The sequence below is a fragment of the Macaca fascicularis genome, chromosome 16, assembly GCF_037993035.2.
Source record: "Macaca fascicularis isolate 582-1 chromosome 16, T2T-MFA8v1.1".
NCBI classification, from domain to species: domain Eukaryota; kingdom Metazoa; phylum Chordata; class Mammalia; order Primates; family Cercopithecidae; genus Macaca; species Macaca fascicularis.
The window spans coordinates 83,069,654-83,093,640 of NC_088390.1; the positions used below are offsets into that span (position 1 = coordinate 83,069,654).

Genomic DNA, 23,987 nt, shown 5'->3' on the forward strand with positions numbered 1-23,987 from the left:
TCTGCCCGTGGCTACTCATTTTCTCTCCTGCTCTGACCTGATGTGGCGTCCACCCTGTCAAAGTCGTTGTGACTAGAGCTTTGTGGGGGAAAAGCATTTATTGCTCTTTAGACCAGAGAAGCTGTGGTTAGGCTGCAAACGCCCCTGGCCTGGTCTCCCCGGGGTGGTCCGGGGCCCACCCGCCTCTTGCAGGGTGCAGGGCACCGGGAAGGGGGCGAACCGGGCGGATCCGACCTTCAGCTGCCAGCAGAGAGCCGCTCCCCCTCCCCACAACCGCTTGCAAACTCCCGGACCCCGTCCTGTCCCCCCTCCGGCCTGTCGCCCCTGGGCCTGATGGTTAGAGCCTCGCGTCTTCGGCTCACTCTCCGCTCGCTGCCGGCACCTCTCTCAGCCCCGCACGCAGCTCCGTCCTTCAGGTTGCGGGGCAGAGGCTAACCGCCGCCCGGCCCACGCGCACGAGCTCCTCCTTTGGAGGCGCCGGAGCGAAAGCACCTGCGGCAGCGGCGCCAATGGCCCTTCATCCCCAAGCGCACCCCCGATCAGCGCCCTGCCAAATCGGCTCTGTCCATCCCAAGGTTCTCGGTGTATAGAAGCCACAGTGGCGGAGTTCTGCACGTGGGTGGCGCTTCCTTCCACCCGTGTGCAGAACTAAGGAGCCTGGGGTGCCGCGGAGGACAGGGCCCCGCGAACAACAGGGCCCCGCGAACAACAGGGCGCCGAGCTGCCGCCACCTGCCGCCCGGAGCTGGCACTGCACCCTTTTAGTGCAAAGCAAATCCCTGTCCCATTGGTCCCCTCTACCATGAAGTCTAAAGGGTAGCTCCTCTGTCTCGCTTCCACTCTCCTACCAAGGGTCCTTTATTCTATTTGCTTATGTATTTATTTGTTATTATTATTATTTTTTATTATTTTTTGAGACGGAGTCTCTCTCTGACGCCCAGGCTGGAGTGCAGTGGTGCAATCTCAGCTCACTGCAACCTCCGCCTCCTAGGTTCAAGTGATTCTCCTGTCTCAGCCTCCCGAGTAGCTGGGATTACAGGCGCCCACCACCACGCCCGGCTTACTTTTGTATTTTTAGTAGAGATGGGGTTTCACCATGTTGGCCAGGCTGGTCTCGATCTCCTGGCCTCAAGTGATCTGCCTGCCTCGGCCTCCAAAGTGCTGGGATTACAGGCCACCATGCTTGGCCACTTTATTTTATTTAGAATTGTTAGGGGTTTTTCCAGGCTCCAGAGTCCAAATCATGCAGATAGAGCTCAAAGGGTAAGATGAACTGAAATGTCTTTGGCTTAGCTCAGTTCTCGTCGTGGGGGTTTGAGAAAGAAAGCAGGTTAATGGGGAGAATAGAAGAATGAAAAGGACCACGTGGAAAACTGGTCCCTATCCACTGAGTGACAACTAAGGTGCATCTTCACTGTACAAAATTTATTTGCATTTCCATGGACAACAATCATTTGTATTATTATCAGTTTTCTACAACACGTAGAGCTGTCAAATAGCTTAAAGACAAGGACAGGTATAGACCCTTCTAGAATCAGATAACCCCTAGAAAGGTCTTCTAGACAATCTGTAGTGAAGTTAAGTAATACCTTCAAGATTTCACAACTGCAAACTCGATCTGGAATTCAAACTAGATCTATATGTTTCTGTAAATCCAGGCTCTTTTCTCTGCATCAAGAAGCTTTTGGGCTGGAAGAGTGTTTTTCACCAGGAATTGTGGTATCCACCACTCATCACCCCATCCCGTTAAAAATCCCTGGCCTCAGGAATCTCCACCAGGACCGACAGCCGTGTACTGAAGAACTTCAGACTCTTACTTAGCCATCTGCCATCTTGAGAGAGCTGTGTTCCCTTGGAACTCCTGAAGGGCTTGGAGCTTGGTCTGAGCCCTGGGAAATGATCAAAGAGTCTCAAGAGTCCCACTGTATCCTGTGTCTTGGAGCCGGCAAGGAGACCACAGCAGCCCAGGCCCCAGTCAGTTCTTGGCTTTGGTAGTTCCAGGACCGGGACGCTGGTATAGCCAGATTATCCCTTCATCGTGTAGCCGCTTCCAGACTTCTCTCTCCAGCTTGAAGTCATGATTTATGTAAAAGATCAGCCGCTTCCATGATGTATCATAGTAGTGATCAGAAAAGCGCTCGTGGCCCTCGGTGATGAAGCCATAGGCACTCACCTACATCAAGGTTGGAGGAGAAACAGGGCTTGTAGCTGCTGTCGCCCAGGCTTCTTCTCATGGCTAATTCTGTGTTGAGGGGTGGGGGCTCTTTTCCCCGGCACCATCCCTAGGGGTCTGGGTGCAGGTCCCTGGACACGCACACATAACTGCATGCACCCATACTCATGCCCACCCTCCTTCCCACCAGGGCTGTGCGCCCAGCCCATCCATTGTCCTGTGCTGAGCAGGCCCAGGAATAGCCCCAGAGCTGTTTCTTCAGGTATTTCTGTAGCTGCAGTGGAGCCTTACCTGGTCACAGAGCTGAAGGGCAGTGAGCAGCAGGAGGGCCCCAGTGGTGGGGCGGTATATCCTCCAGTGGGCACCATCCAGGGTCTTAGACCTCAGAAACCTGTGAAATGCCCCAAGCCCCCAACTGTCAGGAGGCTGCAAGGATAACAGGGACCTGGGCTACGTGTCATGTGCTTTCTGCTCTAACCTGTTCTTCATGTATCGGAGAAAGTCTGGGTGCAGCAACAGGTACCTGTCCATGTGCAGGGCTTCCCGAAAAGCTTCCTGGGGTCTGTGCCTGTGGTTAGGAAGGCGCCATTCAGACCCAGCTCCCTTACCTGGCCTGGGGTGGGCCAAGTCAGGGTCATGAGCATGACTGGTATCCCATCTCCAGGTGATAGCTAAGGCTGTCCCCACCTGTCCAACCCTTTAGAGCCACTCACGACATGGCTCAGCCTGGGATAAGGGGAGGGCGGGAGGAAAATGGGTACCTGAACCAGAAAAGGTTTTTTGACGTCACCGTCTGATTCATAAGCAGCGCTTCCAGCCACTCATAGTCCCGGGTGCCTTCCAGGAAGTGCAAGTAGCGGACGTCCTGAGGACCAAGGACAGGGAGTGGCCCAAAAGTCCTGCCTCAGGACAACCAGCTGGGGCCCAGCTCTGACTCCAGCTGCCCACTTGCTCTCCCCTGGACTGGTCTCACTGTCCTCCCCACTCCTGCCCTTTCATGCAGACTCCATCCGGAGGAAAGCCTCTCGTCTCGCTTCTCCCCTGTGCGCTCCCTCATCCAGAGTCTGGCTGTGGCCAGGCTCCTTCCTCTTTGCTCACCTTCCCGAGAGGCACGTTCTTGAAACCCCGATTGCCCAATATAAGGAGTGACTGGGTCAGGGAGAAGGCAGTAAAGCCGTAGAAGGATGTCCGAGTCCCCACATCCTGTTCGTAGCCTTTAATGAGAGCTCCGCTCAATCTGTGCAGAAAGATACAATCAGATGGAACAGGTGAGCAGAGGAGGGAGATTTGTGTAGGTGGATGGGGAAAGGAAGGAGAAATGGGGGAGGTAGCAGTTACGTGCTGAAATTCTCTGGAGAGCCCAGGAATTCCACCTTCCAGATGCGGCCATGGAACATCCTAGGGGTCTCTCAGAAGAGTCCCTGTCTGCAGGAGAGGAGCAGGAGAGGAGCAGGAGAGGAGCAGGAGAGGAGCAGGAGAGGGGCAGGAGAGGAGCAGGAGAGGGGCAGGAGAGGGGCAGGAGAGGGGCAGGAGAGGGGCAGGAGAGGGGCAGGAGAGGGGCAGGAGAGGGGCAGGAGAGGGGCAGGAGAGGGGCAGGAGAGGGGCAGGAGAGGAGCTGGAGAGGGGCAGGAGAGGGGCAGGAGAGGGGCAGGAGAGGGGCTGGAGAGGGGCAGGAGAGGGGCAGGACAGGGGCTGGAGAGGAACAGGAGAGGGGCAGGAGAGGGGCAGGAGAGGGGCAGGAGAGGAGCAGGAGAGGGGCAGGAGAGGGGCTGGAGAGGGGCTGGAGAGGAGCTGGAGAGGAGCTGGAGAGGAGCAGGAGAGGAGCTGGAGAGGGGCAGGAGAGGGGCAGGAGAGGAGCTGGAGAGGAGCTGGAGAGGGGCAGGAGAGGGGCAGGAGAGGAGCTGGAGAGGGGCAGGAGAGGGGCTGGAGAGGAGCTGGAGAGGAGCTGGAGAGGGGCAGGAGAGGAGCTGGAGAGGAGCTGGAGAGGAGCAGGAGAGGGGCAGGAGAGGGGCAGGAGAGGAGCAGGAGAGGGGCTGGAGAGGAGCTGGAGAGGGGCAGGAGAGGGGCAGGAGAGGAGCTGGAGAGGGGCAGGAGAGGAGCTGGAGAGGGGCAGGAGAGGAGCAGGAGAGGGGCAGGAGAGGGGCAGGAGAGGGGCTGGAGAGGGGCAGGAGAGGAGCTGGAGAGGGGCAGGAGAGGAGCTGGAGAGGGGCAGGAGAGGGGCAGGAGAGGGGCTGGAGAGGGGCAGGAGAGGAGCTGGAGAGGAGCTGGAGAGGGGCAGGAGAGGAGCTGGAGAGGAGCTGGAGAGGAGCAGGAGAGGGGCAGGAGAGGGGCTGGAGAGGGGCAGGAGAGGAGCTGGAGAGGAGCTGGAGAGGGGCAGGAGAGGGGCAGGAGAGGGGCAGGAGAGGGGCTGGAGAGGGGCAGGAGAGGGGCTGGAGAGGGGCTGGAGAGGAGCTGGAGAGGGGCAGGAGAGGGGCTGGAGAGGGGCTGGAGAGGGGCTGGAGAGGGGCAGGAGAGGGGCTGGAGAGGAGCAGGAGAGGGGCTGGAGAGGAGCAGGAGAGGGGCAGGAGAGGGGCAGGAGAGGAGCTGGAGAGGAGCTGGAGAGGGGCAGGAGAGGGGCAGGAGAGGGGCAGGAGAGGGGCTGGAGAGGGGCAGGAGAGGGGCTGGAGAGGGGCAGGAGAGGAGCTGGAGAGGGGCAGGAGAGGGGCTGGAGAGGGGCAGGAGAGGAGCTGGAGAGGAGCTGGAGAGGGGCAGGAGAGGGGCTGGAGAGGGGCTGGAGAGGGGCAGGAGAGGGGCTGGAGAGGAGCAGGAGAGGGGCTGGAGAGGAGCTGGAGAGGGGCAGGAGAGGAGCAGGAGAGGGGCAGGAGAGGGGCTGGAGAGGGGCTGGAGAGGAGCTGGAGAGGAGCTGGAGAGGGGCAGGAGAGGAGCTGGAGAGGGGCAGGAGAGGAGCAGGAGAGGGGCAGGAGAGGGGCAGGAGAGGGGCTGGAGAGGGGCTGGAGAGGGGCAGGAGAGGAGCTGGAGAGGGGCAGGAGAGGGGCAGGAGAGGGGCTGGAGAGGAGCTGGAGAGGGGCTGGAGAGGAGCTGGAGAGGGGCAGGAGAGGGGCTGGAGAGGGGCTGGAGAGGAGCTGGAGAGGGGCAGGAGAGGAGCTGGAGAGGAGCTGGAGAGGAGCTGGAGAGGAGCTGGAGAGGAGCTGGAGAGGAGCAGGAGAGGGGCTGGAGAGGAGCTGGAGAGGGGCAGGAGAGGGGCTGGAGAGGGGCAGGAGAGGGGCTGGAGAGGGGCTGGAGAGGAGCTGGAGAGGAGCTGGAGAGGGGCAGGAGAGGAGCTGGAGAGGAGCTGGAGAGGAGCTGGAGAGGGGCTGGAGAGGGGCAGGAGAGGAGCTGGAGAGGGGCAGGAGAGGGGCTGGAGAGGAGCTGGAGAGGGGCTGGAGAGGAGCAGGAGAGGGGCAGGAGAGGAGCTGGAGAGGAGCTGGAGAGGGGCAGGAGAGGGGCAGGAGAGGAGCAGGAGAGGGGCTGGAGAGGAGCTGGAGAGGGGCAGGAGAGGGGCAGGAGAGGAGCTGGAGAGGGGCAGGAGAGGAGCTGGAGAGGAGCTGGAGAGGGGCAGGAGAGGGGCTGGAGAGGGGCAGGAGAGGGGCTGGAGAGGGGCAGGAGAGGAGCTGGAGAGGAGCTGGAGAGGGGCTGGAGAGGAGCTGGAGAGGAGCAGGAGAGGGGCAGGAGAGGGGCTGGAGAGGGGCAGGAGAGGAGCTGGAGAGGAGCTGGAGAGGGGCAGGAGAGGGGCAGGAGAGGGGCAGGAGAGGGGCTGGAGAGGGGCTGGAGAGGGGCTGGAGAGGGGCTGGAGAGGAGCTGGAGAGGGGCAGGAGAGGGGCTGGAGAGGGGCTGGAGAGGGGCTGGAGAGGGGCAGGAGAGGAGCTGGAGAGGGGCTGGAGAGGGGCTGGAGAGGGGCAGGAGAGGGGCTGGAGAGGAGCAGGAGAGGGGCTGGAGAGGAGCTGGAGAGGGGCAGGAGAGGGGCAGGAGAGGAGCTGGAGAGGAGCTGGAGAGGGGCAGGAGAGGGGCAGGAGAGGGGCTGGAGAGGGGCAGGAGAGGAGCTGGAGAGGGGCAGGAGAGGGGCTGGAGAGGGGCAGGAGAGGAGCTGGAGAGGAGCTGGAGAGGGGCAGGAGAGGGGCTGGAGAGGAGCTGGAGAGGAGCTGGAGAGGGGCAGGAGAGGGGCTGGAGAGGGGCTGGAGAGGAGCTGGAGAGGAGCTGGAGAGGAGCTGGAGAGGGGCAGGAGAGGAGCTGGAGAGGAGCTGGAGAGGAGCTGGAGAGGGGCAGGAGAGGGGCAGGAGAGGGGCAGGAGAGGAGCTGGAGAGGAGCTGGAGAGGGGCAGGAGAGGGGCTGGAGAGGGGCAGGAGAGGAGCTGGAGAGGGGCAGGAGAGGAGCTGGAGAGGGGCAGGAGAGGAGCTGGAGAGGAGCTGGAGAGGGGCAGGAGAGGAGCTGGAGAGGAGCTGGAGAGGGGCAGGAGAGGGGCTGGAGAGGGGCAGGAGAGGAGCTGGAGAGGGGCAGGAGAGGAGCTGGAGAGGGGCAGGAGAGGAGCTGGAGAGGGGCAGGAGAGGGGCAGGAGAGGGGCTGGAGAGGGGCTGGAGAGGAGCTGGAGAGGAGCTGGAGAGGGGCAGGAGAGGGGCTGGAGAGGGGCTGGAGAGGAGCTGGAGAGGAGCTGGAGAGGAGCTGGAGAGGGGCAGGAGAGGAGCTGGAGAGGAGCTGGAGAGGAGCTGGAGAGGGGCAGGAGAGGGGCAGGAGAGGGGCAGGAGAGGGGCAGGAGAGGGGCTGGAGAGGAGCAGGAGAGGGGCTGGAGAGGGGCAGGAGAGGGGCAGGAGAGGAGCAGGAGAGGGGCTGGAGAGGGGCAGGAGAGGGGCAGGAGAGGAGCAGGAGAGGGGCTGGAGAGGGGCAGGAGAGGGGCTGGAGAGGGGCAGGAGAGGGGCAGGAGAGGGGCTGGAGAGGGGCAGGAGAGGGGCTGGAGAGGGGCAGGAGAGGGGCTGGAGAGGGGATGGAGAGGAGCAGGAGAGGAGCAGGAGAGGGGCAGGAGAGGGGAGCTTGGGTGGGGACAGCTTACCGGAACACGTAGTCATGCCTGTCTATCTCCTGGCCCATGTGGGAGTTGTTCAGGATGCCCCCATTGCCCACCACGGCACAGGTGATGCACCGGCGGCTCCCAGCAGGGAGGCTGGCCAGGAGCAGCTGCTGCTGGGGCACTGGAGGGAAGCGTGTCACGACCTTCTGCACCACTGGAACAAGAGTGGGGGTGCTGTATTCAGAGCCCTGGGAGGGACAAGAGTCTGACCCTTCATTCCTCCCAGGTCTGGCCAACCCCAGGGAAGAGGCGGACCAGAAAGCCAGCTGCCCTCTGCCCTCTGCCCTCTGCCCCGGCCTACTGCACACCCTCCCCTGGGGTGAGGACTCACAGGAGTAGTTGAGCTCCATGAAGCCAAAGGGTGGTGCAAAGTGTTCCAGGCGGTCCCACTCACTCCGGTTGAAGTGTCTGGAGTCCAGGAAGAGAGTAAGGTTGGGCAGAAAGAGTTTCTGGAGCCACAGCGACCTGGAGGCTTTGATCTTCACGGAGTCAGGGCAAGTCTATATGTAGGAGGACGAAGTCAGGAAGGGAGACACTCAGAAAGGCCATCGGCCGGGAGCTGCACCACTGCAAGAAGGGCTGGGGCTCACAGTTTGGAAGGCACAGCCTCTGCTACCTCTTCCATCCTGTTCTGAGGGTCTGCTCACCCTCCCCTCCCCATTGTCTGGGCTCATTTTGGTCCTGAGGGTTCTGGAAAATGGGTGTTCTCGGCCGTCAAGGCAAATGCACCTTTGTAAGTGTGAGAGGGGCCGCATCTTGGGAATGTGGCATGTGTCTGGTGTGCTGTCAGGGCCATGCTTGCAGTCATATGTGTATAAATGTGTGCATTCTGTGGGCCTTCTCCCTCCCTCCCTCCCTCCCTGCCTCCCTCCCTTCCTTCCTTCCTTCCTTCCGTTGATCATTCCTTCTTCGCGGCAGGGTCTCACTCTGTTGCCCAGGCTGGAGTGCAGTGGTACCATCATAGCTCACTTTAACCTCAAGTGACCCTCCTGCCTCAGCCTCCTGAGTAGCTGGGACTGCAGGCATATACCCAGCAACATACACATTTTGGATACTGCCCCTCTGTGCAAGGACAGGTGAGAAGGACCATGTGGGCGGGTGTGGTTAAGTCAGACTGTTTCCTTAGGGTTGGGAGAGAGTGAAGGCTGTGGAATTGGCTTTGCAGGGAAGACAAGGCATTCCTGGAGGCCAGAGCTGGGCGTGAGCTTGGGGTATCCTTGTCTGTGAGTCCCTCCCCTGCAGCCCCTGCGAGAGGATGGGGATTCAGGGGCCAAGCCCCAGAGTAGATCACACTCTGTTACCCCAGATGGGTGACCTCCAGGCCTCAGGAGCTCCAGGGCAGGTCCCATCTCACTCACCCCGCTTATGCCGTTCACACCAGGGGTCCGGGGCCTGCTGCTCCTCTCCCCCATTGTGGCCATCATTGGAAGGATGGGTGGGGCAGAGTCTTGTAGGGCTGAGCTCTGCCTCATAATGAGCTTGGGGCAGGACAAGACCAAATCTAGAAGCAGAGCCCAGGAGCTGAGGAGAGGGTGGGCATGGGAGTCAGAGGGAAGGGGTGGTGGCAAAAACTCACCGTCTGAAGGCCTCCTATTTCGAAGCTGTATTTTTCCTCAAAATCCCACCGAGGCTCAGACTTGAAGTTGGCAGCCTTCAGGCTTTGGTTTCTGTGCGTCGTGGGGCTCTGGAAAGGGGCAGGGGGTGGGGTGACCTGAGTTTTCTTCTCCTTGGGTGGGATGACTGCCGTGGTCAGTCCTTTCTGTCTTGTCCTTGTTGACACTGCTCCTGTGGGGGCCAGCATAAGCGGCCGACTTTTGGGAATGAGCGTCTTGGCCGTGGTCACCGCTTTGCCCTGGTGCTTCACCGACACCGTCCTGGTGGCCGTCAGCTTCCTGGTCTGGCCCCCATTTCCTTGGGTCGTCTTTGTGTCCTGGCTCTTCCATGACTGTGCCTCTGTCCTGCCAGAGGCCATCCCTGCTTCTTGCCCTCTGGGTGACAGTGTGTTCACTGTGGTTTTCTCTTTTTCTGGGCTCTTCCATGCTGCCGTCTGTGCTGCGTCGGGCGCCTTGTCCTGCTCCTCCGGTGGTGTCTGGTTGGCCTCCTTTCCTGTGTCTCCGGTGGTGTGGGCTTTGGGCTGGGTTTGCATGTTGAGGGTATTGTTCTCTGGCACTGGCTCTGCATAGATGGTTGTCCTCCTTGCTCTTGCGGGTGCCTGGGACTTAGGCTTTGCCAGGGACTGTGGAGACCTTTCTTTAATGTTCTCTGTGCGTTGATGCCTAGGGACAGAGATAACCTTTGATGAAGGCTGAAGATTGTGGAAACAGGTCAGAAGCATAAGTAGTTTTTTTTTTTTTTTTTTTTTGAGACAGAGTCTTGCTGTGTCATCCAGGCTGGAGTGCAGTAGTGCAATCTCAGCTCACTGCAACCTCCATCTCCTGGGTTCAAGTGATTCTCCTGTCCCGAGTAGCCTGCCACCAGCCTGGCTAATTTTTGTATTTTTAGTAGAGATGGGGGTTTCACCAAATTGGCCAGGCTGATCTCAAACTCCTGACCTGCCCAGTGATCAACCTGCCTCGGCCTCCCAAAGTATTGGGATGACAGGTGTGAGCCACTGCGCCCGGCCAGAAAATAGATTCAGACAAAAGCGGAATAGAATTTGAGATACGTACGTAGGACATACAGGAGAGCATCTTATCCAACAAACGTTTACTAAATGTCTATTCTGTGCAGTGTGCTGTGCAGGCACTGGGAATACAAATTTGAATAAGGCACAGACCTTGGACCTATGTAATACACGATTATTGTTATTTAAGGCAGGAAACAAAGGTTGTTGATCACTGGAGAAACGCAGGGCCGGCCAAGGCAATATTGGAAGCAGGATGATTACCTAGGCGAGCCCTTCCTCCATTAGGGCCTCCCCGCCTGAGCTGCAGCTGACCCTGGCTGGTATTTCCAGCCTTTCTCAGCCTCAGAGCAACACATTTATTCAGGGTTTCCAGTGGGGGCAATCTCTATTCTGACCTTGAAACTGAAGCCTAAATTTCCCAGGGGTGTTAGGAAAGGGCTGACAGCTGACAGTTCTTCCTCCTTACCTCCCAGGGATCCTTCCTCCTTGAAACACCTTTTTTTTTTTTGAGATGGAGTCTGGTTCTGTCGCCCAAGCTGGAGTGCAGTGACGCGATCTCAGCTCACTGCACCCTTCACCTCTCTGGTTCAAACAATTCCCCAGCCTTAGCCTTCCGAGTAGCTGGGATTACAGGCGCATGCCACCATGCTTGGCTAATTTTCTTTTTGTATTTTTAGTAGAGATGGGGTTTCACCATGTTGGCCAGAATGGTCTTGATCTCTTGATCTCATGATCTGCCCTCTTCGGCCTCCCAAAGTGCTGGTATTTTACAGGTGCGAGCCACCGCCCCCAACCTTTTTTTTTTTCTTTAAGAGACAGGGTCTTTCTCTGTCACCCAGGTTGGAGTGCAGTAGCACATCATAGCTTACTGCAGCCTCAAACTCCTGGGCTCAAGCGATCCTCTGGCCTCAGCCTCTCAAGTAGCTGGGACTACAGGCATGCACCACCATGCCCAGCTAATCTGTGTGTATGTGGAGGCGAGGCGGGGCGGGGGCGGTGTGTGTGCGCGTGTGCGCGTGTGCGCGTCTGTGTTTTTAGAGACTGGGTCTCACTGTGTTGCCCAGGCTGGTCTCAAATTCCTCACCTCAAGTGATCCTCTGGCCTTGGCCTACCAGAGTGTTGGTATTACAGGCGTGAGACACCGCATCTGGCCTAAACACACACATTTTTAACTGGACTTGCTTAGAAAATGCCTCTGCCTTTGTTATATGACTCAGAGAAGTAGCTTGGATGAGAGAGATTTCTGACCAGAAAGGAGAGATGGGCCTCAGGGCAGAGTTGGACTGAGATATGGAGCATCCCAAAAAGGCTAATGGGCTTCAAACCCTAATTCTTTCTGTATTTTTCAGTTTCAACTAAGAAAAAGAAAAGGAAAAATTTATTATAAGAATAGAAAGTGTTTTAAGGAACCCAAGAGCAGGAAGTAGTTGAGCCTCTGGGAGGGCTTGGAACCAGGAATCTCTCTCTAAGACTTTATCTCCATCTCACCTCTCCCTCTGAATCAGCTTTCTTCTTCTCTTTCTTTCTGTCTCTGCAGACAGGTCTCCTCTGCTCTCCAGCCCACGGGCTGGGGGAAGATTGCCATCCCATAACACCTGTGCTGGGGACTGTGGACTCTCTTTGCTCCCAATTTTTCACTCTTGCAGGAGAAGACTGTGGCCCCCTTGGGTCCTATCTCCATCCCTTTCCAGGAGTCTTGGTCACATACTATGTGACATTCTGGGGCTCACTCTGTGCATGGGAGGAGGACACTTTTAAGAGGAAGAGGGGGTTATTGGTTCATGAACTGGGAAGACACCCCCAAAGTATCCATTCTGAAAGAATGCCACTCAACACAGAGTGAAAAACCTGAGTGAGTGAAGAACACATTCTTGATCAATTCATTCCACATTTGCCTGGTAGAAGGTCTGAGTGCTGTGGGCGGGCGGGTGTGAGGCTTGCCACTCCTCTTGGTCTGACTACTCAGTGTAAGCCCCAAGCTCGCTTGGGCCATTCAGCAAAATCCAAGCTGTTCACTCGGTTTAACAAACAGCTCTTGTTACCCAGCAAAGCCTCTTGGTAGATTCATTTCCCAATCCCCAACCTCAAGAAGCCTATGGAAACTTCCCTTCCAAACTCCGGCAGCACTCTGCAGAGAGGAATTCTGCTGAACGACATTTTCCCTATCTCGAACATTTTCATGGACGTAGCTGCCTGGCTGGCAGGCCCCTTAACTTGGCTGTGGCGGGGAGACATGAGGAGGCAGGGGGTAGTTTTTGACATCACACATCTCAAGCCACATAGCACGGACAGCTGGCCGTCTGCTTAGTGGTCAAAGTGACCCTGAAGAGGTAAGGCACTCCTCTCTGGAGCCCTGTCTGGCGGCAGGAATGGCGCAGTGACTCCTGGAAGCCCTCTTCCACCACAAATCCACAATTGATTGGTGACTCGTTCGGGTTTTGCAGGAAGTCACAGCAATAACCCAGGTAGTGACAAAATTATGTAATTAAGTTTCATTTAATTCCCTATAATTAAATACACCTCTGATTGCTAGGGCTGGGGTGTTGAGAGAGGCATTTCCTTATTCTCATGCATGGTATTTACTAAATGCTCAAATTGTGTGCATATGCTGAGTGCCCTGTATTCAACGTGTTCGGCCCTGTGTGGTCTGACCCTGTGAGCTAGGCTGGGGTGTGGGAAGGCTTTTTTCCATTAATGACTTCTAGTCCGGAGGCACAGGAAAATTAATCATGGATCATACCCAAGCAAAAAGCAACTTACCTGCATAATCGTAATCTACTGGGGAAGTAAAAATATAAAATGTACTTTAATAAATGAATTTATTGGCTGGGTGAGGTGGCTCATGCCTGTAGTGCCAGCATTTTGGGAGGCCGAGGCGGGCAGATCACCTGAGGTCAGGAGTTCAAGACCAGCCTGGCCAACATGGTGAAGCCCCGTCTCTACTAAAAATACAAAAAAAATTAGTCAGGCGTGGTGGCACGCACCTGTAGTCCCAGCTACTTGGGAGGCTGAGGCACACTGGGCAGCAGAGGTTGCAATGATTCGAGATTGTGCTATTGCACTCCAGCCTGGGCGACAGAGCAAGACTCTGTCTCAATTAAAAAATAATAATAATGGCCAGGCATGGTGGCTCACACCTGTAATCCCAGCACTTTGGGAGGCCAAGGTGGGTGGATCACGTGAGGTGGGGAGTTTGAGACCAGCCTGACCAGCATGGAGAAACACCGTCTCTACTAAAAATACAAAATTAGCTGGACATGGTGGCACATGCCTGTAATCCCAGCTACTTGGGAGGCTGAGGCCGGAGAATTGCTTGAACATGGGAGGCGGAGGTTGCGGTGAGCCGAGATCATGCCATTGCATTCCAGCCTGGGCAACAAGAGTGAAACTCCATCTCAAATAGTAATAATAATCAATCGATTTATCATGAACAAGAATTGCACAAAGAAACAGGAAAATAATTATTTGGCAACCTCCTCCCTCTCTGTATATATATTTTTTCCTTTTTTTTTTTTGAGACTGAGTCTCTGTTGCCTAGGCTGGAGGGCAGTGGCGTGTTCACAGCTCATTGCAGCCTCGACCTCCCGGGCTCAAATGAGTCTCCTGCCTTGGCCTCCTGAGTAGCTGGGACTACAGGTGCATGCGCCACCAGGCCCAGCTACCTTCTATATTCTTAAGTGCACATCACCAAGGGGTGTGGGTGTTGAGATAGGCATTTCCTTACCTGGAAATACCTGGAAGTGAAGATGTGGCAAAAGGTTCAAAGTTCATTTATGCCTGCAGCCATGACACACCTATTGGCCAGAGAGCGGTATTTTCCAAGAATATAGTACAAGAGATAACACAGAAATGTTGAAGTTGACTAGGATATTGAAGAGGCTGAAACTGAAATTTGAAAAAAATACCGCAATCAAAGGTCACTGACTAATAAAGCCAGTAGGAGTAGAAGATTATTTTATGGAGGATAAGAAAAGAGCTGAAAAGATTCCTTTGATTCTCTAAATAATTTTGCACTTGGGCTCCCGCCTTCTATGGCACGGAGACCGGAAGTGGCTGCAGGTGAGTTGCGCCTGGTATGTGGCGAATGGCTGGTCACACAGATTCGCCTCTGTTCACGTCCCTAACTCCTGGGGTCTCTCTCAGTCCCCACCATCAACTTTGTCCTCATTTTATCTCAGGCCCCCAGGCTGGGCAAGCTTTCCTCTTCCAGGTTTCATATTTGGTTCCCACAGCTTTGTTGCTGCTTCTCCTTGAAAGGAAGACAAACCATCCCTTCGCTCTGCCCTGTGTCTCTCTCCACTCCCTGCTGCGGAGCTCTCTACCTTCAACTGCTCCTGCCTCCTGTGCCCCATGTTGTTAGCCGGGCCTGGAGTTTCCAGGACTCCCTGGTATCCACGGAGGCTATTCCAGCCCCCTTTTGGTGTTTGATCAGCGCTCAGGGTCTCCTGTCTCATGTGAAATAGAAACCAGCCATATTCTGCTTTTCTTTTCAAACTCCAAAGTTGGCTGGGTGTGGAGACTCACACCTGTAGTCCCAGCACTTTGGGAGGCCAAGGCGGGGAGGCGGATCACCTGAAGTCAGGAGTTCGAGACCAGCCTGGCCAACATGGTGAAACCCCGTCTCTACTAAAAATATAAAAATTAGCTGGGCATGGTGGTGGGCACCTGTAAACCTAGCTACTTGGGAGGCTGAGGCAGGAGAATCACTTGAACTCAGGAGGCAGAGGTTGCAGTGAGCTGAGATTGCACCACTGCACTCCAGCCTGAGTGACACAGCAAGACTCTGTCTCAAAAAAACAAAAACAAAAAACAAACTCCAAAGTTTATTTTCCTTGGAAAATCCTGAAAGTTTTCTAAAAGCAAATGAATGCTTTACTTTTACAACTTTACTTTGACTTTGGATGTGTCTATATGCTGCTTCTGTGACTAAAAGCTATATGATTGCCTCAATTCTCTTTGTATACTGGAAAAAATGGCAGAAATCCATATTCTCTTGTATTCTGAGTGTTCTTTTTTGAAATCAAAGCCTGTGTGGTGGTTTTCAGCCACCTCAGTCTTAGTGGTGAGATCCTAGTGGGGATGTTATGTTCTGAGACTTGAGAGAAAACAGGAAAAATGAGTCAGTTGCTGCTCATCATACTTCAGTGGCTGGATCCACCTTCCAGTGCTCCCCCTGAACAGATGGGTCCCCAGCATTCTAAGAGATGCCCTTCACCTAGCTGAACTCACTGTGGGCCAGAATGCCAGTCAGCTGGTTTGAAAGTTAGATGTCCTCTGCCTGTAAAATACACAAACAGGTCAGGCGTGGTGGCTCATGCCTGTAATCCCAGCACTTTGGGAGGCTGAAGCAGGCAGATCACTTGAGGTCAGGAATTCGAGACCAGCCTGGCCAACACAGTGAAACCCTGTCTCTACTAAAAATACAAACATAAGCTGGGTGTGGTGGTGCATGCCTGTCATCCCAGCTACTCAGGAGGCTGAGGCAGGAGAATTGCTTGAGCCTGGGAGGTGGAGGTTGCAGTGAGCAGAGATCGCACCACTGCACTCCAGTCTGGACAGCAAAGAGAGACTCTGTCTCAAAACAACAACAACAACAACAAACTAACTAAATGAGACACCTTATGGAAAGTTCTACGAGAGTTTGAAAACACAATGCAATGTTTATTCTGCAATATTCATTGAGTAGCCATGCATGTCAGGCATGCAGAGGTATCTGCTAGAGATTAAAGTTAAAAAAGCAATGGTCACTGGTGTTAAGAGGCTCACAGTCTATAAGAGAAACAGACATGAGTATAATGAGCTGCCTTAAAGTGTCATCGGTATGATGATATTAGTCATATATATGCGAGGCTGTGGTGACAGCCTAGGGAGGCAGTTCTGCTCGGGGGGATACTTTGGTATGGAGGGGTTACCTAAGCTGAGTCTTTTTCTCCTGAGTCTTCAGAAGTGAACTTTTATGAATTATTTTTATTTTTATAAAAGCAATGTGTGCTTATTACGGAACAAGCAGAAGCTGCTTTCAAACATGAAAGGATAGCAACCTCCTATTATCCCAGTCCCTTCAAAGAATCTCTTGTTAGTACCTCAGGGCATGAACAGCTGGATCCCTTTTCTATGCCTGTCATGCGTTTGAATATAATTATATAATATTTTGAAATGTTATTTAATTGTTTCCCTCTCCACCCCACTCCCATGCCCCCAGCAGTTAAGATTCGGTTCCACGTTCAAGATGTAGTGAAACAGATCAATCTTGGAGAAGTTATGAGGGAAGGACTTTATTACTTCCTCCTACCATTGTCCTTTCCCTGGAAAGATTTACTCTGCTGGGTGGCGGGAATGAGAGAAGGAAGGATCTGTGGGTACCAAGGTCAGAGGACCCTGCTTCCTGGCAGTGTTCCAAGGGTCTAACAAGACCCCTGAAAAAAAAATGAATCCTGAGCCTAGGAAGAGAGGACCACAGACAGTGTCAGAAAAGTCTCACACTGAGCCGAGATCGCACCACTGCACTCCAGCCTGGACAACAGAGCGAGACTCCGTTTCAAAAAAAGAAAAAAAAAAGAAAAGTCTCTCACATATAAACCAGGTGGACCTGAAAGAGCCAAGCAGCAGGAACAATGACTGTTTCAGCAGCGACTCAATAGCTAAGAGTCAGCAACCCACTCTCATGCCTTGGCACGGCATCAGCTGAACTAGAGCCCTTAATACCATCCTGCAGAGGAGCAGGAACAACTGAGATTAAGTTTTCCTGAAGCTTGGTGGATGGGAGTTCAGAATCAGCAATCAGGAGGTGATAGAAAATAAAGTTCTTTTCTTTTCTTTTTGGACACAGAGCCTCACTCTGTTGTCCAGGCTAGAGTGCAGTGGCATGATCTCGGCTCACTGGAAACCGAGGTTCAAGCGATTCTCCTGCCTCAACCCCCTGAGTACCTGGGATTCCATGTACGCGCCACCGTGCCCGGCTAATTTTCATATTTTTGGTAAAGATGGAATTTTTGCCATGCTGGCCAGACTGGAGAAAATAAAGTGACAGCAAGAAACTGACAAACAGAACCCGCAGGTCTGTTTTTACAGCTCACTCTTAATTACCATCTCCAAAGCTAAAACAAGCACAGGTCTTCCAAAACATTTACACTGGATGACGGAAGCCAAGCAGAGACATAGTCTTAGATGACATCTACACATCAGTGAACACATGATGCACGTGGGTGTGTCTAAGATGATATGAGAGAGAGCCCGATGGGTTTGAAATCACAGAATTGGCTTTTTTATTTTTATTTTTTTGAGACAGAGTCTTGCTGTGTCACCCAGGCTGCACTGCAGTGGAGCAATCTTAGCTCACTGCAACCTTTGCCTCCCGAGTTCAAGCGATTCTCTGTGATAAAAGCGATAATAGCCTCCTGAGTAGCTGGGATTACAGGCAACCGCCACCACGCCTGGCTAATTTTTGTGTTTTTATTTATTTATTAATTATTACTATTATTTTTTTGAGATAGAGTTTCACTCTTGCTGCCCAGGCTGGAGTACCATGGCACGCTCTTGGCTCACAGCAAGCTCCGCCTCCCGGATTCAGGCAATTCTCCCTGCCTCAGTCTCCCAAGTAGCTGGAATTACAGGCACCGGACCATGCCTGGCTAATTTTTGTATTTTTTAGGAGAGACAGGGTTTCACCATGTTGGTCAGGCTGGTCTCGAACTCCTGACCTCAGGTGATCCGCTCGCCTCGGCCTCCCAAAGTGCTGGGATTACAGGCGTGAGCCACTGTGCCCGACCTCATAGAATTGTCTTGAAGTTCTTCTGCTACACTCCTCCCACCATCCTATTTGTTGCCAAGTCCAGCTGATCTGACTTCTTCTCAGTCCTTTCTTCCTATTCACACTGTCCTTGCTCACAGTCTTATTAATGCTATCCTAAACCATTGCAATGGCCTCTGAACTATCCCCTCTAAAACCACGTTCCCCCGATCATCCATCCTGTAATCTATTGACAGAGTACTCTACATAAAGCATGAATTTACTCAAGGTAACTCCCTTACTCTAAAGTTTTTGAGAGCCATAAAGTTTAAACGTTTTGGCATGTTTTTTAAGGTGACAAATTCATTCTTTCATCAACAAGCATTTTATAAAGCACCTTCACTGGGTCCAGGCCCTGTTCAAAGCACTGAGGAAACACAGACAATAAGACAATGCTGGCCGGGCTCAGTCACTCATGCCTGTGATCCCACCACTTTGGGAGGCTGAGGCAGGTAGATCGCTTGAGGCCAGGAATTCAGGACCAGCCTGGCCAATATGGCGAAACCCCGTCTCCACTAAAAATACAATAATTAGCCAGGCATGGTGGTGTGCGTCTGTAGTTCCAGATACTCTGGAGGCTGAGGCAGGATAATCGCTTGAACCTGGGAGGTGAGGTTGCAATAAGCCAAGATCGCACCACTGCACTCCAGCCTGGGCGACAGAGTCAGACTCCATCTTGAAAAATAAATAAATAAAAGAAATTACATAATTCATGTAATCTCACAAATTCATGTAATTACATGATAAACACACACACACACACTAGCTGCTCTACCTGGCTCTAAACTCTTTTATTCCACCAAGCCAGCCAGGCCAGAGCTCAGACCTTGGCTGCTGGAGGTGGGGAGTGGGGGTAGGAGACATGGGGGATGAGATGAAGGGGAGATTGGGGGAGCTGGAGAGAGGGGGGCAGTAAAAGAAAACTCCCCCTCTTTTTTCAAGTTGTAACTCCTCCTGTATGGTTACTTAAGTGAGCGCCCGTCTTGGAGGGTGGGGCTGGGGGTCCCTGCCTGCCCTGAGGTTCATTCAGCTTCTGTCTGATGTTGGGGGCCCCTGCGCACTTGGTGGTCTCTGCACATTAGTAAATGTAGTTTCTCTGGGGAGGGGTTCTCCTTTACACTGAGAATCCCCGCAGGAGGGTCCTTTCTAGGATCACGTCTCCCACTGCCCCCTGCGGCATTTAGTGTCCCCAACACTGTTCTGGAGTGAGTGTCCCATTACTGCTCCAGCAGGTAACTGGGCAGGTGAGGACTGTGGCCTCTGCCCTCCCACCAGGAAGCGCTGAACTTCCCTTCCACTGCCTTCTGGGCTGTGAAGACCTGGGAGGGAGGGGCAGGGTGGTTCTGTCTCTTCCCAGGTACATTACATTGTGGACAGTTCCAACAACTTCCTGCCTTCAGAAATCTCTAGACCAGAACCAGACGCCACTCTACTTAACATTTGCCCCTCAACTCCAGGGCATGTGGTATCTGCTGGAAAGGCCAGGCCCGGTCACTATGAGTGACTCTCGGGCAGCCCACTCCCACCCCAAAACGTCGCCCCAGAAGGACTCTAACCCTCTGAGCTTCTCCCCTGTCATCTTATCTAAGCTAGCTTGTCTTGGGTTTTTGTCAGTTGCAATAAAGAGTTCCAACAAATACAAACCTATATTCACATCATACACAAAAGTAAATTTCTTTTTTTTTTTTTTGTTTGAGACTGAGTCTGGCTCTGTCGCCCAGGCTGGAGTGCAGTGGCCGGATCTCAGCTCACTGCAAGCTCCACCTCCCGGGTTCACGCCATTCTCCTGCCTCAGCCTCCCGAGTAGCTGGGACCACAGGCGCCCGCCACTTCGCCCGGCTAGTTTTTTGTATTTTTTAGTAGAGACGGGTTTCACCATGTTAGCCAGGATGGCCTCGATCTCCTGACCTCGTGATCCGCCCGTCTCGGCCTCCCAAAGTGCTGGGATTACAGGCTTGAGCCACCGCGCCCGGCCACAAAAGTAAATTTCTGATGGATTCCTATTAAGCTTAAAGAACAAAAGTACAGAAATATCAGTAGAAAGTGTAAAAGAAAATGTATAGGCCGGGCGCGGTGGCTCAAGCCTGTAATCCCAGCACTTTGGGAGGCCGAGACGGGCGGATCACGAGGTCAGGAGATCGAGACCAACCTGGCTAACACGGTGAAACCCTGTCTCTACTAAAAAAATACAAAAAATTAGCCGGGCGTGGTGGCGGGCGCCTGTAGTCCCAGTCACTTAGGAGGCTGAGGCAGGAGAATGGCGTAAACCGGGGAGGCAGAGGTTGCAGTGAGCTGAGATTCGGCCATTGCACTCCAGCCCGGGTGACAGAGCAAGACTCCGTCTCAAAAAAAAAAAAAAAAAAAAAAAAAAAAGAAAATGTATATAATGTTAGGGGTGGGAATGACCTTCCTAAAAATTGCACGAAGTCCACTGACCATAAAGGAAAAGAGAGACTTCTGTGTGACATACGACATCACAAACAATGAAATACAACTGAACAAATGTCAGGCTGAACAAGATATTTTGAAACAGGAATTAAAAGAAATTAAAGAATGTGTAAGCAAAAACTCAGATGTATGTAAAAAAAACCCCAATTCCCCCTAAGAAAGAAAAAGAGGCGGAATTCTCTAAAAATTAACTGCCTGTTTTTCTGACTGTGGCTAGTGAGCCTTATCTCTCCTTTCCCAGGCATGGCAAAGACCCTGTTTCTCTAGCTGTGCAGCTGCAAGGTCACTAGGCAAATAAACTCAAGTCGTAAAACATATTTCTCCTTGAAAAGTAAGAAATGATGTAATGCATGTCTCAATTGACTTTGTTTCTTGCTTCTGTAATACGCTTCCCCCTGCACAGATCTCCCCCAGCCCCAAAAAATGCTTAAAAGGTAACCTGGCCGGGCGCGGTGGCTCAAGCCTGTAATCCCAGCACTTTGGGAGGCCGAGACGGGCGGATCACGAGGTCAGGAGATCAAGACCATCCTGGCTAACACGGTGAAACCCCGTCTCTACTAAAAAATACAAAAAACTAGCCGGGCGAGGTGGCGGGCGCCTGTAGTCCCGGCTACTCGGGAGGCTGAGGCAGGAGAATGGCGTAAAAACCCGGGAGGCAGAGCTTGCAGTGAGCTGAGATCCGGCCACTGCACTCCAGCCTGGGCGACACAGTGAGACTCTGTCTCAAAAAAAAAAAAAAAAAAGGTACCTGACTCTTTGTTTGGGGCTCAGTTTTTTTTGGATGTTAATCTGAGCCGGTGCACCTAAATAATAATAATAAATCCTCCTCAACCCCTCGGTCTCTCTGATTCCTAAATTATCCCACTGCATTTCGAAGTATTGTAACATATATGATTAAAAAAAGGTTAACATCCCTAATACACAAAAAGCTCCTACAAATATGAAAAAGATAAATAACTTAAAAAAAAAGAAGAAAAGATATGAACAGGTCATTCATGGAAAAATACAAATGACTAATAAAGTTAAGATCCTCAAATTCATCAGTGATCTGAGAAATGCAAATTAAAAAGAGAAACACTTTCACCTATCAGATGATTAAACCTTCAAAACCTTAATGAAAGCCAGTGTGGTCCTGGGAGGTAAAGTGAACTCACACCTGTTGGTGTAGCATTCTGAGAGAACGATTCAGTGGTGTCCATTGACATTTCATGTAAACATATCCATTGTCTTGGCAATTCCACTTCGAGAAATCTACCCAGAAATCACTTACGCAAGTGCTCAAAGGTATGTGAGAAACTTGATAGGGGTTGGTTAAGTAAACGGTACCTATCCTGTGGAATGCTAAGCAACTGTTCAAAGAAGAGAGTAGACTTGTATGTCCCGACATGGAAAGATGTCCATGATATCGTGTGACTTACAAGGTCAACCTGTGGGACAATATATAGCATGAGATACATATATATGTATATATACATATATATGAGATATATATATAACTTTCTTGTGCATATATCTGTAAATCTATATGATATATATGTGATATATATGTGTGTATATATCGATCTCTCTATATACAATATCTATATATACATATATGTCTCATGCTACATATTGACATATAGTATATCAATATATAGCATATATAGTATGTATATCTATATGCTATATGTAGATATCTATCTATCCATCTATCCATCTATCTGTCCATCTATCTGCCTATCTATCTATCTATCTATCTATCTATCTATCTATCTATCTATCTGGCTTGTATAGCATAAAGGTAATGAGCACAGGGTATGGCACCAGAATGCCTGGTTTTGAATCTTGGCCCTGCCACATACTAGCAGGGTGATCTTGGAAGAATCACTTCAGTTCTGTGTGTCTCAGTGTCCTCTTAACAATGAGAATTAGTGAGTTAACGTACATCAAGCATTTAGAATAGGGGCTGGCACATAGTAAATACTGTAGCAGTGTTAGCTGCATAATAATAGAATTCCGTGTACCTTCAAGTGTTAAGAGTGCTCACCTTGAAGAGCGGACAGAAGTGGAGGTATAATAGGGAGACTCACTTCCTGCTTCACCTTTCTGTATATATTTTAACTCTACGAGAACCTGCATTACTTTCAACGTTTAAGAACAGTAAAATGAAATTATTGGCTGGGCACAGTGGCTCACGCCTGTCATCCCAGTGCTTTGAGAGGCCGAGGTGGGTAGATCACTTGAGGTGAGGAGTTCAAGACCAGCCTGGCCAACATGGTGAAACCCTGTCTCTACTAAAAATACAAAAACTTAGCCAGGCCTGGTGGTATGCGCCTGTAGTCCCAGCTACTCAGGAAGCTGAGGCTTGAACCTGGGGGGTGGAGGTTGCAGTGAGCCGAGATCACGCCACTGCATTCCAGCCTGGGCAACACAGTGAGACTCTGTCTCAAAAACAAAAGAGAAGAAAAGAAAAGAAAAGAAAAGGAAAGAAAAGAAAAGAAAAGGGCCTCTTACTGCTGGAGATGTGTGTATTTTCTAAGAAAAATGGTCTAGAAGGTTTTTTTGAAAGATTAACTTGGTGTCCACAATTGAAACTGCCTCCCTAAGAGGGAGGCCCTCCATTTTACCCACAAACTAAGGGTGAGTCCGGGTCTGAAACAAGTGGAACACAGGATGGCTCTTTCACTTCAGGACATAGAGAATGGCATGTAAGAACTAACCCAATGCTGCTGCCATTACTCACAGTCCCAGAGGGGAAAGCAGTCATGTCTTCTGTCTGCACTCTGCAGACCTAATCCATCAGTTCTCAAACTCCTGTACGGGTCCCATGGTATCTGGACATGTTCATCCTATGGCGTCTTAGTTCCCCACTGCCACCCCTTCTGTTCCCTGCAAGTCTTCCCATTAGTCTTTCTTCCCAGTGGTTCTTGAGAACATTCCTGACCCCTGACACTCCCGTGTGGACACACAGGTGGCTCAGACTTTCCCTGTCCCCCCTGGGCTATCATTTTTCTGTTTCCTCAAATGAATGAAATAAGAGGAGTGGAAAGGATGAGAATCTTACCTGGAAGGCTTTGTTTGAGGCTCCTTAATAAAGGAGGGCAAGGCGAAGAGAAAGAAGACCAGGAGAGCCAGGAGCAAGGACCACTGGATGCCTTGGCTCAGGTGCCTGCATCTCCACAGGCAGGACCTCATGGCGGTGGGTCGGGTTCTAGAGGAAGGTTCTGCATGTCCTGGGGCCTTGATGTAGGCAGCTGGGAGTCTCACCGCTCAGGTTTCCTGGCCGGGAAGTGCACACTCTTTGTCTTAACAATGAGCCACTCCGGCAAGTGCTGAGTTTATCAGTCTCTGCCAGGGAAGGGAGGAACCGCCTTCACTGCTTTATAAAGGCTTATAGGCTGGCGTGGCTTGAAGGAAGGGAAACTCCTTATGTTCAAACACGTTCACCTTCCTTTTCTTTGTCTCTGAAGCCAATATCTGAAAGTCAAGCTTTATGAGAAAAATAACCACATTATATGCGATCTCATCTTGGTCAGGTTACTTAACCCATCTGCCTCCATATAAATGGAAAAAGCAGTTATCTTCCTTGTGGGATTATCATGAAGACACCTTGAGGCCGCCATGGACAATGCTTTGTTTGTGGTAGGCACCCAACACACATGTTCAACACTTTAGCTCAACCTTCCCTGTTTCTCATCTGAAATCATGACCATTACAACAATGACCAGCACGTTGAGGGCTCGCTCTGAGCCGGGCACTGGTGAGTCTTCACAGGCACTCATGAAACCCTCACAGCCACTCTAGGGGCTGGGTGCCATCATCATCTCCATTTCACAGAGGAGGAAACGGCCTCCAAGAACAAACTGCCAGCCCAA

The 23,987-nt window shown here is 52.4% G+C and overlaps 1 protein-coding gene and 1 long non-coding RNA gene across 5 annotated transcripts in view; one reads left to right on the forward strand and one right to left on the reverse strand.

Annotated features, from left to right (window-relative positions):
• Positions 1-23,987, forward strand: part of LOC101925788 (uncharacterized) — a 110,774-nt gene that overhangs the window by 61,180 nt on the left and 25,607 nt on the right. The gene's annotated exons all lie outside the window — the stretch shown is intronic.
• Positions 1,404-23,426, reverse strand: ST6GALNAC1 (ST6 N-acetylgalactosaminide alpha-2,6-sialyltransferase 1). The gene is made up of 9 exons (XM_005585072.5): positions 23,177-23,426; positions 8,847-9,546; positions 7,602-7,770; positions 7,253-7,424; positions 3,271-3,409; positions 2,934-3,037; positions 2,651-2,740; positions 2,464-2,563; positions 1,404-2,172 (listed from the first exon to the last, which is right to left on the reverse strand). The coding sequence occupies exons 1-9, from the start codon at positions 23,305-23,307 to the stop codon at positions 1,975-1,977; spliced, it is 1,803 nt and encodes a 600-aa protein (XP_005585129.3). The 5' UTR covers positions 23,308-23,426; the 3' UTR covers positions 1,404-1,974.